At 37.2% G+C, this 11,654-nt stretch overlaps 1 protein-coding gene across 3 annotated transcripts; it reads left to right on the top strand.

Annotated features, from left to right (window-relative positions):
• Positions 1 to 128: 128 nt before the first annotated feature.
• On the top strand, positions 129 to 11,651 carry pfkfb4b (6-phosphofructo-2-kinase/fructose-2,6-biphosphatase 4b). 3 transcript variants are annotated; one of them, XM_057338812.1, is made up of 14 exons: positions 129 to 325; positions 7,478 to 7,594; positions 7,695 to 7,791; positions 7,870 to 7,936; positions 8,395 to 8,469; positions 8,590 to 8,646; positions 8,743 to 8,864; positions 9,029 to 9,236; positions 9,440 to 9,586; positions 9,678 to 9,782; positions 9,878 to 10,007; positions 10,090 to 10,152; positions 10,461 to 10,525; positions 10,620 to 11,651. In XM_057338812.1, exons 1-14 carry the CDS (start codon positions 253 to 255, stop codon positions 10,677 to 10,679), a joined length of 1,386 nt encoding a protein of 461 aa, XP_057194795.1. In that variant the 5' UTR covers positions 129 to 252; the 3' UTR covers positions 10,680 to 11,651. The 3 variants fall into 3 exon arrangements, with proteins under 3 accessions (XP_057194795.1, XP_057194794.1, XP_057194796.1); XM_057338811.1 differs by lacking the exon at positions 129 to 325 and adding an exon at positions 5,011 to 5,274 and having other exon boundaries at positions 10,620 to 11,648; XM_057338813.1 differs by lacking the exons at positions 129 to 325; positions 8,590 to 8,646 and adding an exon at positions 5,014 to 5,274 and having other exon boundaries at positions 10,620 to 11,648.
• The last annotated feature ends 3 nt before the right edge of the window (positions 11,652 to 11,654 follow it).

The following is an 11,654-nucleotide window of genomic DNA, read 5'->3' as shown; positions in this document are numbered from 1 at the left end:
CCTTGAGAAACAAATCGAGCATTATATAAGGAAATTGAGTCATCATAGGCGGTACTCTGTCCTCGATCTTTCTCTCAAGTTAAGGACTCCCATATGTGACTGTTTACAGACGCGCGCCTGTAGTTTAAAAGCGTAGCCTACTGAAATACAGTATAAAAGCACCGTACGCTTCTAAACAATGTGGTAGCGACTTCACTAAAGTAGGCTACACACTCTTCAGCACAGACCGTTACTGGGCACGTCAACAACGATATGCCCGTTATTATAACGCAGATGATGAGGAATTCTAGCCGCTCTCGAGACGGACAAAATCACAACGGGACAGGTAAGCTTTGAAGCTGTTAGGTTATTTCTGTTTTGTCTTTCTTATCACGATTGTATTAACTGTTGGAGCGGTGTACATCCTGTAAATGTGTGGGGTAAAAGCCCTTGCTTGCATATTATGTGCCCAAAATGCATTTTTTCCACCACGCAGTAATGAAAATGAAACTTACATGGACTATTGGTGGGTTGCACCCAGATGTTCTCAGCCTATTTAGTGTTGCGCAGACTATAGTGAACTTGACCTTTATCTATATCTATCTAGATCCATGCTTGTAAATCTATGTTTGCTATTATTACATAAATTATTTTTATTCATAGAATAGAATAGAATAGAATAGATATATTTGGTGAAACGTGTGGTGTCGGTCTGTTACTAGTCTGCACAATCAATAACAAAAATCACATAAGAAAGATGTTACTTATATTGTGCACATTTACACATATTGTATGACATAATAATCATAATCCTGCTAAAAAGATTGTGTTTAGTATGCATGGAAAGAGAAGGAAAGAAGTTTTAGAGAAGATCTGATTAGGTAGTGTCAGCGATGAGCATTATTTTGGGGGGTTGCTATGATGACACACCATGGCAAACAATTTCTGTCTTCTGCATAAGGGCTAATAAATGTCGCTTCCTCGGGCTGGTTCTCTTGACCTATTATTCAGTCCTTATCTCTTTGTCTATTTCTCTGCTCTTACATTGGCCTTTCTGACAATTCACTCCTGCATTAGTCTAATATGACATCTCCTTCATCCTATTCTTTATGGGGGTTTTTTTCTATACGGTTTTGTTTATACACATAGTGAGTTGTTCTTCCTGTTTTTTCACATCTTCCTCCGCCTTATACTGCTTATTTCTTGCGCATGTGCTGCACACTCTCCATCTCTCTATTTCTGCCTCCCTTCCCTGGTTATCTGTGTGAAAGTTCAGATTCATTCCTCCAATCACATTTAAGGAACCAGATCCAGCTTGGTCATGCTCTGTTTTGTGTCTGCCTTTAAGTATAAGGGTTTATATACAAAAGGGTGCGTGTTTTTGTGCTGTGTCTTTTGTTTTTATATATTTTATTAAAAAAATCATAGGCAAACAAATTCACGGGCAAATGGTGTCATGTGTTTTTACTGTGTTTGATGAGCTCTGATGCCACAGAGTGTTTTGTTTGTAGTTGAAAAGAAGAAGAAGAGTACAGGAATAGAATAAAATGAATCAAACACCTGTACTGTTTGAAATACTCGTTTTAGCATAGTTTAAATTAATTTGAATCAGTTATGTGATGTTAAATTAGGCCATTTATGAAGGTCATTGTCTTAAAAAATTTTAATAGATCAAATGTTCCAAAATAAAACACATGCAACACAAATACAACAAAATTTAGTGAAAACAATTTAAACTGATAGTGATTGTTGTAATTGACACAAGCTTAAAAATGTTAAAACAAAATACAGTAATCTCACTGCAGGGACAAAAACATAGACAAAAACACAATTTCAGAATTTTCAAATGACAGCCCTCATAATGTTTATTAACATAATTTTTCTGTCATTATTTCCAAGATATGTTAACATTTTTTTACTCTGAAGTAAAAATAAAGACTGAACCGAGACCATTATATACACCCACAGAAAAAATTAAGAGACCATTTAATTTTTTTTTAATTTTGTATTTATATATGTTTAGGTAAATTGATCATTTTTGTTTCATTCTGTGAACTACTTACAATATTTCTCTCAAATTTCAAATAAAAAGATTGTTTTTTTGTCCTGTATCCTTTATCTCTGTGTTTACAAAACTATTATATTATACAATGTTTATTGTGACAAGGAGAGTGGGACGAGGGCCGTGAGGGACGGCGCGAGGCCGGTGACGCGAGTGATAGCTGCGCTTTGCACCGGTCTCTCGTCCTTCACTGCTGTCGCTCCTTTTATACTTCCGAGCTCCTCCGTGAGAGATGCGAGACTGTTTCAACGTGCAGCTGACGCTCATTATCACTCGTGTCACCAGCCTCGCGCCGCTCCCTCATGGCCCTCGTCCCGCTCTCCTTGTCACAATAAACATTGTATAATATAATAGTTTTGTAAACACAGAGATAAAGGATAATGTACAGCCAGATTGTCATTATTGCAAAATAAACCAGGACAGGGTTATCACAACCCCAATGCGAAACAGACTTCTTTGGCTACTATATAAACGTAAAATATACATTTGAATTCAAATTATCTTATTTTGCAAATTAGTAATGCTTAAAAATGAGAGAGAAAGAACACAAGCATAGTTATTAAGAAACTTTTTCCTAGGTAAGCTGTCAGACGTATTGTATTATTAACCAATCAGACTTGAGTTTTCCAAAGTTATTTCTTTTTTTTTTAGCTGAACTTATCTAGTTTATTTTTATGTTTGTTTTTACCACAGAGTCTGCCAGCTGGGTGTCTGGTTATGTCTCATTCTTTTGTTTCATACTCTTTGTCTGTCTTGTATGCGCAGGCATGCAGTGGAGGCGTGTTTACAGTGTAATTCTAAGAAATACTCAAGGATAATAACACCCAAGTTCTCAGGTGGAAAGTCTAATATTTGGTGATTAGCTGAGCAGCATGTTGTTTTACCAGGCTAAGAAGATTAGTCATCCTGACCTGCTGACTGGACTAACATTGTCCACCCCCTCTCCCCATCACTTATCTTGAGCCTTTGTCATCTATTGTTATTAAAAGGACTGATCCTTTTTCAAAGTAGAATTGACGTTCAGATGCAAAACCCTCTAAATCTGTCAGACAACTTTTCGTTTAAATGAGCGTTTTTATCAGGATATTTCAGACTGGGCAGAGTGTGGTATTTCACGGGTTTTGCAGCAAAATTATTTGAGTAATGTATAGGCCTATATATGTGTGTGTGGAGATCATTCACTCAACACCGTAATCTCATTTTTAACAGAGGTGGCTTAGAGGGTTTTGCAGCAGAACTCTTCAATTTTAAATGTACAGAATTATTGTAGTCTTTTAAGGAACAAGAATATACAGAATGCTTAAAGACCATTTTCCAAGATGAAAATAATACTGGTTAAGAAGCACTTCTTTTTTTAGCTATACAAAGTAAAACTTAAAGATGTTTGTGATTGTTGTATTTTGTTCTAACCTTCCTGTAGTTTTAAATTCTGAAACAGTAAGTGCTCCTGTTGTTTATGTCTTTTAAAATGGTTAATACTCAGAAATGATACATCATTAAGCCACAAGATGGCACTACTTTCCTAGTGTTTTGCTAAGGTTATCTCTTCCAAGCAGAACATCCCCTGTCCTCCAAGCATCTGCAAAAAATCCATTAAGATTAGATACACGTGAAGTTTCTTATCTAAAAGAATTTATTTCAAGTGTAAAATAAAATTCTAAATAGTAAAGGAATAGCTGCCAAAATAAATGCAAAGGAAATTCATTAGTAAGGGATAGGTGTTGTCAGTGACGACAGTGTAGCATAAATTCGGTGTGTGTTATATATGTTTGACAATTTAAAGAGATCTGTCATCATTTACTCACCATCAGGTTGTTTCAAACCTGTATACATTTCTTTGTTCCAATGTCACAGAGAAAGATATTTGCAAGAATGTTAGCCATTTTCAGTTCTGTGACATCGTCCACTACCATAGTAGGAAAAACATATTGTATTTTTTTGTTCTGTTGAACACATAATGAGATTTATTCTAAAATGTAACGTTAGAATATTGTGAGAATGAAGAATGAGTTGGTCAGTATAAACCTTTATTGGGTTTTATTGTGTGCTATATACAGTATACTGTATATTAGATTATAATGTTTAACACAATTACTATAGCCTATTAAATACTATTAATTTATAAAAGTAAGATGTCCGTACAAGCCGTCTACTAAAAAGCATCGTTTATATAGTGAAAACTAGCGCTATATGTTGTATTACCAATGGAATATTTCCATTTTACTATTTTTGATGACCACATAAAAGTATTTCTTTGTTGGAACCTTGCGATCCTGCACCTGATGGTAAACCTGAACGTTTACACGTTTTGCGTGTTATTGTGGGGAAAAGTTATTTATGATATTTACAGGTTTGATGCAAAAGAACAGAACGTCCGAATCCCTCAAGATATTTACATGCCTGTGTCCCTCACAGCACACGCCTCCGCCTGCAGCGAATCTAGCATTCTATTGGTTGCCCTTCACTGTCGAAGGGCTTTGATTGGACAAAGACACATCAACATTCGCGACCCATGTGCGCTTCATGTGAACAACAGCGGAACACTGTTTTTCTCAAACTCTGTTTTCTTGGTATACCTCTTTGCTTCTTTTTTTTTCGCGTTTAGGCACATCGTTCAGTAGATTTACGGTAGATTTCAAACGACTGTGGATTATTAGGCTTTAGCGATGAAACAATACCTTTTAAGTAGCATACATAGTTAATATTGTTGTATATGGACAGCAGGCATGTTGTTTATCAATTAACAGTAAAAACAAAACAAAGAAATTTTAAAACTTGTGGCCTCTTTCAAAAGTATTTTTAAACTCGGGAGAATTTAAATTGGACAGATACAAATGAAAATACAAAACACATAGACATAAATATTGGGAGAGTTTTAGTCAATTACTTTTTGTCAGTTATTGCGTAAAGCTAACTTTACCGTAGTGTCAAACGTTTTGGAAGGGAGGGGTATTTGTTTTTGGTGCGCAATGTTTGGTGGTAATACGGTACAGTCGGTCTTTCATATTGCTCAGGCGATGTGACATACAGACAGACGGAGCCCACTAGTTCAGTGCGCTTTGTGGTCGCAGACGTTCATCTCTAAGAATCGGGTCATGATAACACAGCCAGGATGAGTTCTGCAGAAGATGTTATAATGGCGATTCCACGAGAGCTCACACAAAACCCACTGCGTAAAATATGGATGCCATGCAAGAACGGGCTACCGGAAAAACATATATCTCAAAAGAGAGGTTGGTTTACAACGTTTTGGCGTTATTAACCAAAGATCCCATGCCGTGTTTATATGTTTTACTTTAGAGTTTGCTTTAAGTGTTCTTTTCTAGGCCTTATTCATTTGTTTGGCGCGTAACGTTAATTACGAGGTGGCTGTTACATGATGACTGGAAAATACGTTCAGTCAATTGTATTCGAGTGCGGAAGTGTGATACATCGTGGTGTGTGGTAAATTTGTGCTGTTGTTGTATCTTATCAATTGATTCTTATTGAGTTTTTATTATCTAATTGTATTTTCAAGACTTTGCGTCTAACTAGAACATGTGTTAGATGTTTTGGATGATGAATTCCCCGCGCGGCATAAGGCAATAGTCGATGTCTTCGACTGATGCAATCAGGATGCCTCGAAAACCTGCTCAGACACACCGGTTAACGTTAGACATAGCGCGACAAACTGCCCTGAATCTCTTTTGTAAGATGTACATCTGACAAAAAAAACCAGATGGATGTTATTCAGTCTGTGTTTATGAGGTTGAGGCAGACATACCAAAGCTAACACCGGCGAGGCGAGGTCAAACATTTAGTGTGGGTCACAGTACGCTAAACACGGTCAACCCCCAAACCTTCTCTCTAGCTGCATATTTACAGGCTCATTTTGATATCAGCAGACTGTCTTGTAGTGCGAGCTACAAGCACAGTTCCAAGCATGTTTCCTACACCGGTACAGCAGTGATGCATCGCTGCGATTCTATTGGTGGACCCCTGAAGTCCAGGGATTTTCTGATTGGTCCGTGCTGCATCAACATTCGCGGTCCATGCGAGTTGCGAGTGAACATCAGCAGATCTGTTTCTGAACATCATATCAGCGCCATGGATAATAAAGACCATGACCCACACTGGATTACATACAAGTTCTTGTCCTGACTTATACACTATATACTTATACTATATATATATATATACATATATACATAGATAATGGTTGTTCTCTTTAAATGTGAACAGTGTAGCTGGTTATTATGGTAGTGCTCTAGTCTGAGTTCAGGGTTAGCCTTAGAAAGTCCTTAGGGTGTTGCTTTAAGTAAGCAAAAGGTAACTGTACAACAGTTGAGGTCCCTGTTGATCCAAAATGGAAAAACCTGCAAGAGGAAGTTTATAGCAAGTGTACAAAGAACATTCCTAAACATTTTTTTAATCTTCTGTGACTGCATTTCCTCTGATTTAATTGAACAGATTTAATAAGAACTGAATGAACCAGGCTGAATGTACTGTACTGTACTATGTGAAGGAGAAACTGGTGCTGAACAGTCTCAGCAGGACACCACTTGATTAGTCAGCAGAGAATTGACTGCGCCGTGTGCTTCATGCACAAGATATTTTATCATCCGTTGTCCAAATATCTGTGGGACCTTCATTAGGAATTAGCAGACATTGAGCACAAAAATAAACAGATCTCACTCTCATGAATGTAGAACTATACCGTTTAAGAACTTGGATCCTAAGATTCTTCACCATAAACAGATTGCAGTGTCAACATTTTTGTTTGTCACTAAAAAGCCATTGGTTTGGACAGACAAAAGGGATGTGTTTGCATTTCTGGGTGAACTACTCCTTTGCCACATTCAAATCATCAACAAATTAATATTCCCTAAGAGGCTGCAAACCAATACCACTTTAAACTAATACCATGACAAACAATGGTCTTAATTAGGGATGTACTGATACCAATTTTAACTAACAACATTTGGCCGAAACCAGCATTTGTCTCAGACCGCAGTCATTTTTGTTGTTCACAGAATACTCATAACTGTGCATGCTCACGGGAGTATTGTGTGATCATTCACATGATTTACCACTTTTTTTCGACACGTGTCTGACATATATTATTCAGTTTTGGCAAGCATTTCATTATTTGATTAATCTATTTTAGAAAAATGCTGGATTATGCAACAGACTTTATACAACTCAAGGCCTTTAGTTTATAATATCAGCCTTTTTTTGTACTATAGCCAGTATTCTGATGGTTTTATAAATGGACTCAAAATTGCCCAAGTATTCGTAGCTGATACATCATAGAGACATCTCAATTAGTTTTCCAGACTGGCAAAAAAATAAAATATAGCGTTATATTTACTTTTATGCTCTCTTTTTACATTTCATTCTGTGAACATTTTTATTGAGACTTTCTCATTCTTTTTCTCTCTGTGTGTCTCTTTGCAGTGTGCATGACCAACTGTCCCACCCTCATTGTGACTGTGGGCTTACCAGCCAGAGGAAAAACGTACATCTCTAAAAAACTCACACGCTACCTCAACTGGATTGGTGTTCCAACAAAAGGTGTTGTAACAATGCATACAAATACATACATACACATGTACTTAAACACTTACATCACATAAATAAACATGAATAACTAAAAATGTGTATATTTTGACAGAATTCAACGTGGGACAGTATCGGAGGGAATGTATAAAAATCTACAAGAACTTTGAGTTCTTTCGGCCAGATAACGAAGAAGGGCTGAAGATAAGAAAGTGAGATTCTGTTTGAACATCTTGTTTGTAAATGCTTTTTGGTGCTGTTTTTCTAATAGTGTGTTTTTTGTATTTTAGGCAGTGTGCTTTGGCAGCACTCAATGACGTCAGGCAGTACCTCAGTGTTGAGGGAGGCCAGGTTGCTGTAAGTGTAGTTTTGCAAAGTTTCTTTTTGTATTATGTTTTTGCACTTATTTTAATTTTTGCATTGTTGCAAAGCAGCATGCATATATAGTAAGAGAGGTGAAGAGATGTAATTCTGACAAATATAGAAAACAGAATGCATGTTATGATTGCATTTATGCAATATGCTTTTGCCTTGGTTCATTTCTTTGGATAAAAAGATTGACCCAAAGCGACCTACATTGCATTATTCTATACATTTGTATCTGAGTATGTGCAAGCCCTGGGATCGAACACATAACCTTGCCGTTGCTAGCGCCATGCTCTTACCACTGAGCTACAGGAAAGGCATTTTATTAGTCTTATTTTTCATTCCTATGGTTTTGGCAGTGCTAGTGTGCTTTGTACTGTACCAGTTAGAGAAACACTATAGCATTAGTTTTTTGTACAGTGTTTATAATGATTGTGTTGAATTGTTAGGTGTTTGATGCCACAAACACAACCAGAGAAAGGAGGAACACAATCATGAGATTTGGCGAACAAAATGGCTATAAGGTAACACACATACTGCAGTCATGTGGCCTGTATAAGCCTCTGGTGTTATTTTGGGAATGACACAATATGTGTTAAACAGTGATGTGCCTCACTGTATTATGGTTTATCACCATGTCTTAGATTTTTTTTGTGGAGTCTGTGTGTGAAGACCCCACGATTATTGCTGAAAACATTGTGGTAAGTAATTGGAATTAGGTTGCTTTTATCAGACTGTGTGTAAACGCAAGTTGACCTCAAGATGTTGAGGATCTTTTTCTGTATGTCGGAGAGCAGCAGGTGAAGTTGGGTAGTCCAGATTACACCGACTGTAACACTGAAGAAGCCATCCAAGACTTTATGAAGAGGATCAAATGCTATGAGAACAGTTACCAGCCGCTGGATGAAAACTTAGACAGGTCAGAAATCCATTTCCACTAGACCCTGCAGTTTTTTAAATCTTTGTAATCTAAATGCAAAAGCCTCTGGGAAAACGTACATTTTTAGCCAAAGTAAATATTTAAATGTGTTATTTCTTCATTTTGTTTCTGGGTTCTTTAACGTTGTCTATTTTGGCTTCCAGAGAATTGTCATATATTAAAATAATGGAGGTGGGCCAGCGATATTTGGTGAATCGTGTGCTTGACCACATTCAGAGCCGAATCGTTTATTATCTGATGAACATTCACATCACACCACGCTCCATCTACCTCACTCGCCACGGAGAGAGTGTTTTGAACGTCAATGGTCGCATCGGAGGAGACTCAGGCCTGTCGCCTCGTGGAAAAGAGGTGTGTGTTGTGTGTGCAAATTAAAGGATACGTCGTAGTTATTTGTAAGTGCTGTGGTTTGTCATTCACCAGATGTGCTTCAAGATGGTTTGATTTCAGGCATTGTCGATAGCAATTCTTTTCACAGCCTTTATCCCAAATCATTTCTTTATGGTTGGTCACAGGAACGTATAAACACTTTCCTCTCCTTCCGTCTCTCGCAGTATGCTGAGTGTCTGGGCAAGTTTATTCAGGATCAGAACATAAAGGATCTCAAAGTTTGGACCAGTCAGATGAAAAGAACCATTCAAACCGCCGAGGCATTGGGTGTCCCCTATGAACAATGGAAAGCACTTAATGAGATTGATGCTGTAAGTACGTGCTGATGTACTTTGTGTTAATGCATTTCATGTGTTTTTATGAAGTGGCCAATGAGTGACCCTCTCAGTCTTGTGTGTGCAGGGCGTGTGTGAAGAGATGATGTATGAAGAGATCCAAAAACATTTTCCTCTGGAGTTTGCCTTGAGGGACCAGGATAAATATCGCTATCGTTACCCTAAGGGAGAGGTGTGTTGAAATGCTCATGCAGTATGCATCATGGGCCGGAACAGAGCCACATCTCATTACATCAACAGAAAATGTAATAATCTCTTTCTTTGTAGTCTTATGAGGATCTGGTCCAGAGATTGGAGCCTGTCATCATGGAGCTGGAGCGACAGGAGAACGTTTTGGTTATTTGTCACCAGGCTGTTATGCGCTGTCTGCTTGCTTACTTCCTGGACAAGAGTGCAGGTGTGTAAGATAGAGACAACTTATTTAATTAATTAAATAATGATGTATATTTTTGGACCTTAGACCCTTTATTATATTTTAGGGGAGCTGCCGTACCTGAAATGTCCCCTACACACAGTCCTGAAGCTTACCCCTGTGGCCTATGGTGAGAACATTATTCATACACAACCTTTTTTTTCTTTACCATATAAAATGAGCATGTGCATTTCATACACGAAGCTATATAGCTCGGTTTCATTATTGAGTGAAATGTTCTTTTGAGATAAGCCCTGCATGCGACAGTAGATGTTCCTGCTCAGAATGAAACAAAAGTAATTTAGTGTAAAAGCTACTTGGCTTATCTTCTAACATGAAATGAAACAGAAAATGGAGTGCTTATTCCCATAAAAAATAAACAGAATAGGTTTTCTCAGTTTAACAGTGTATCAAAAACTCTCTTCTCTCTTGTTTTAGGCTGTAAAGTGGAGTCAATCAGTCTTAACGTGGAGGCAGTAAACACTCACAGGGACAAACCTGAGGTACCCAAACAATCAAAACAAAAGCAGTTATTTTATATAATAAAACTTTTTTCTTTTTGGTATGAGCATAAATGTCATCCTTGACTCTTTATAGAATGTGGACATCTCCCGTTTGGCAGAAGAGGCCCTTCTCACTGTGCCTGCTCACTACTGATCTATGACTTCACATCCTGTACTTCAGCAACACTCCCATCAGTCTGTTCCATCCACTCCTCTCTTCAGTTTCTGTGTGTTCAGGAACATTTGGCAGAATATGCATATTTCTATGTTCTCTCTCTATTGTCAGATAGGTAACTGGAATCCAGTTATTATTGTATACTAACCCTAATTTTGGGGTGCGAGTCGGTTTGTGTTTGCGATTGAGGTTTGCAAAAAGCAGATCTGAAAGAGATACAATTTCCTGAATAGTTGTCTTTTTGTCTTTTTCTTTTTTTATGCTGAAAATAACTTTTTTCAGGTGGGATTGAATAATTGTAGCCTTCCGCCCATTGGTCAGTGTTTTAAACATTGGCAAAATATTACAGCTCGTTCATACAGGGAGTTGTTTATAGTTTAGCTGTCATTCAACACTAAATGTTACCAGTTGAAATACATGTAACTGGTTTTGAAAAATAACAGCAGAATTATCAGTGTACTTTGTGCAGTTTTTTGAGTCCACCTAGATATTGCAATCAATGAAAAGCATTGATTCATGAAGCATTCTGAATGATACAAATATTTAAAATTCTGCAAAAGCCAAATACAATGTTTACAAGTCTTGTTTAAGCCTTGTTAAAATAGCAGGCTTTATTTGCACACGAATCATTCTTAAGCATACTTTCCTAAATCGTATTTTTTAAATTGATTTGTTTAAATTTACTTAATTTTTTGCATGTTTACTCTTTCAAATATTGTATACTAAATTAAGAGTGAATGTTTTCATCTCTATTTTTGTTACTGTTAAGTAATGGGACTTTTTGGGATTATGATTTGAACAGCACTTTTAGAACAGAGTGGAAGGAGCTCTGTGAATCATTTCTATAGGTCTTCCCTGTGAATAGTTGAGCTATGCTAATGTTTGAAGCTCAGCTCTCAGTTAGACACACAATGTAAAAAGTTTTCCAAGGACCATCAATAAACCTTATTCCAA

The sequence above is a fragment of the Triplophysa rosa genome, linkage group LG7 (assembly GCF_024868665.1).
Source record: "Triplophysa rosa linkage group LG7, Trosa_1v2, whole genome shotgun sequence".
In the NCBI taxonomy this organism is placed as follows: Eukaryota; Metazoa; Chordata; class Actinopteri; order Cypriniformes; family Nemacheilidae; genus Triplophysa; species Triplophysa rosa.
Note: the sequence above shows the minus strand (reverse complement) of the source record. Positions and strands in the feature narration are given on the sequence as shown.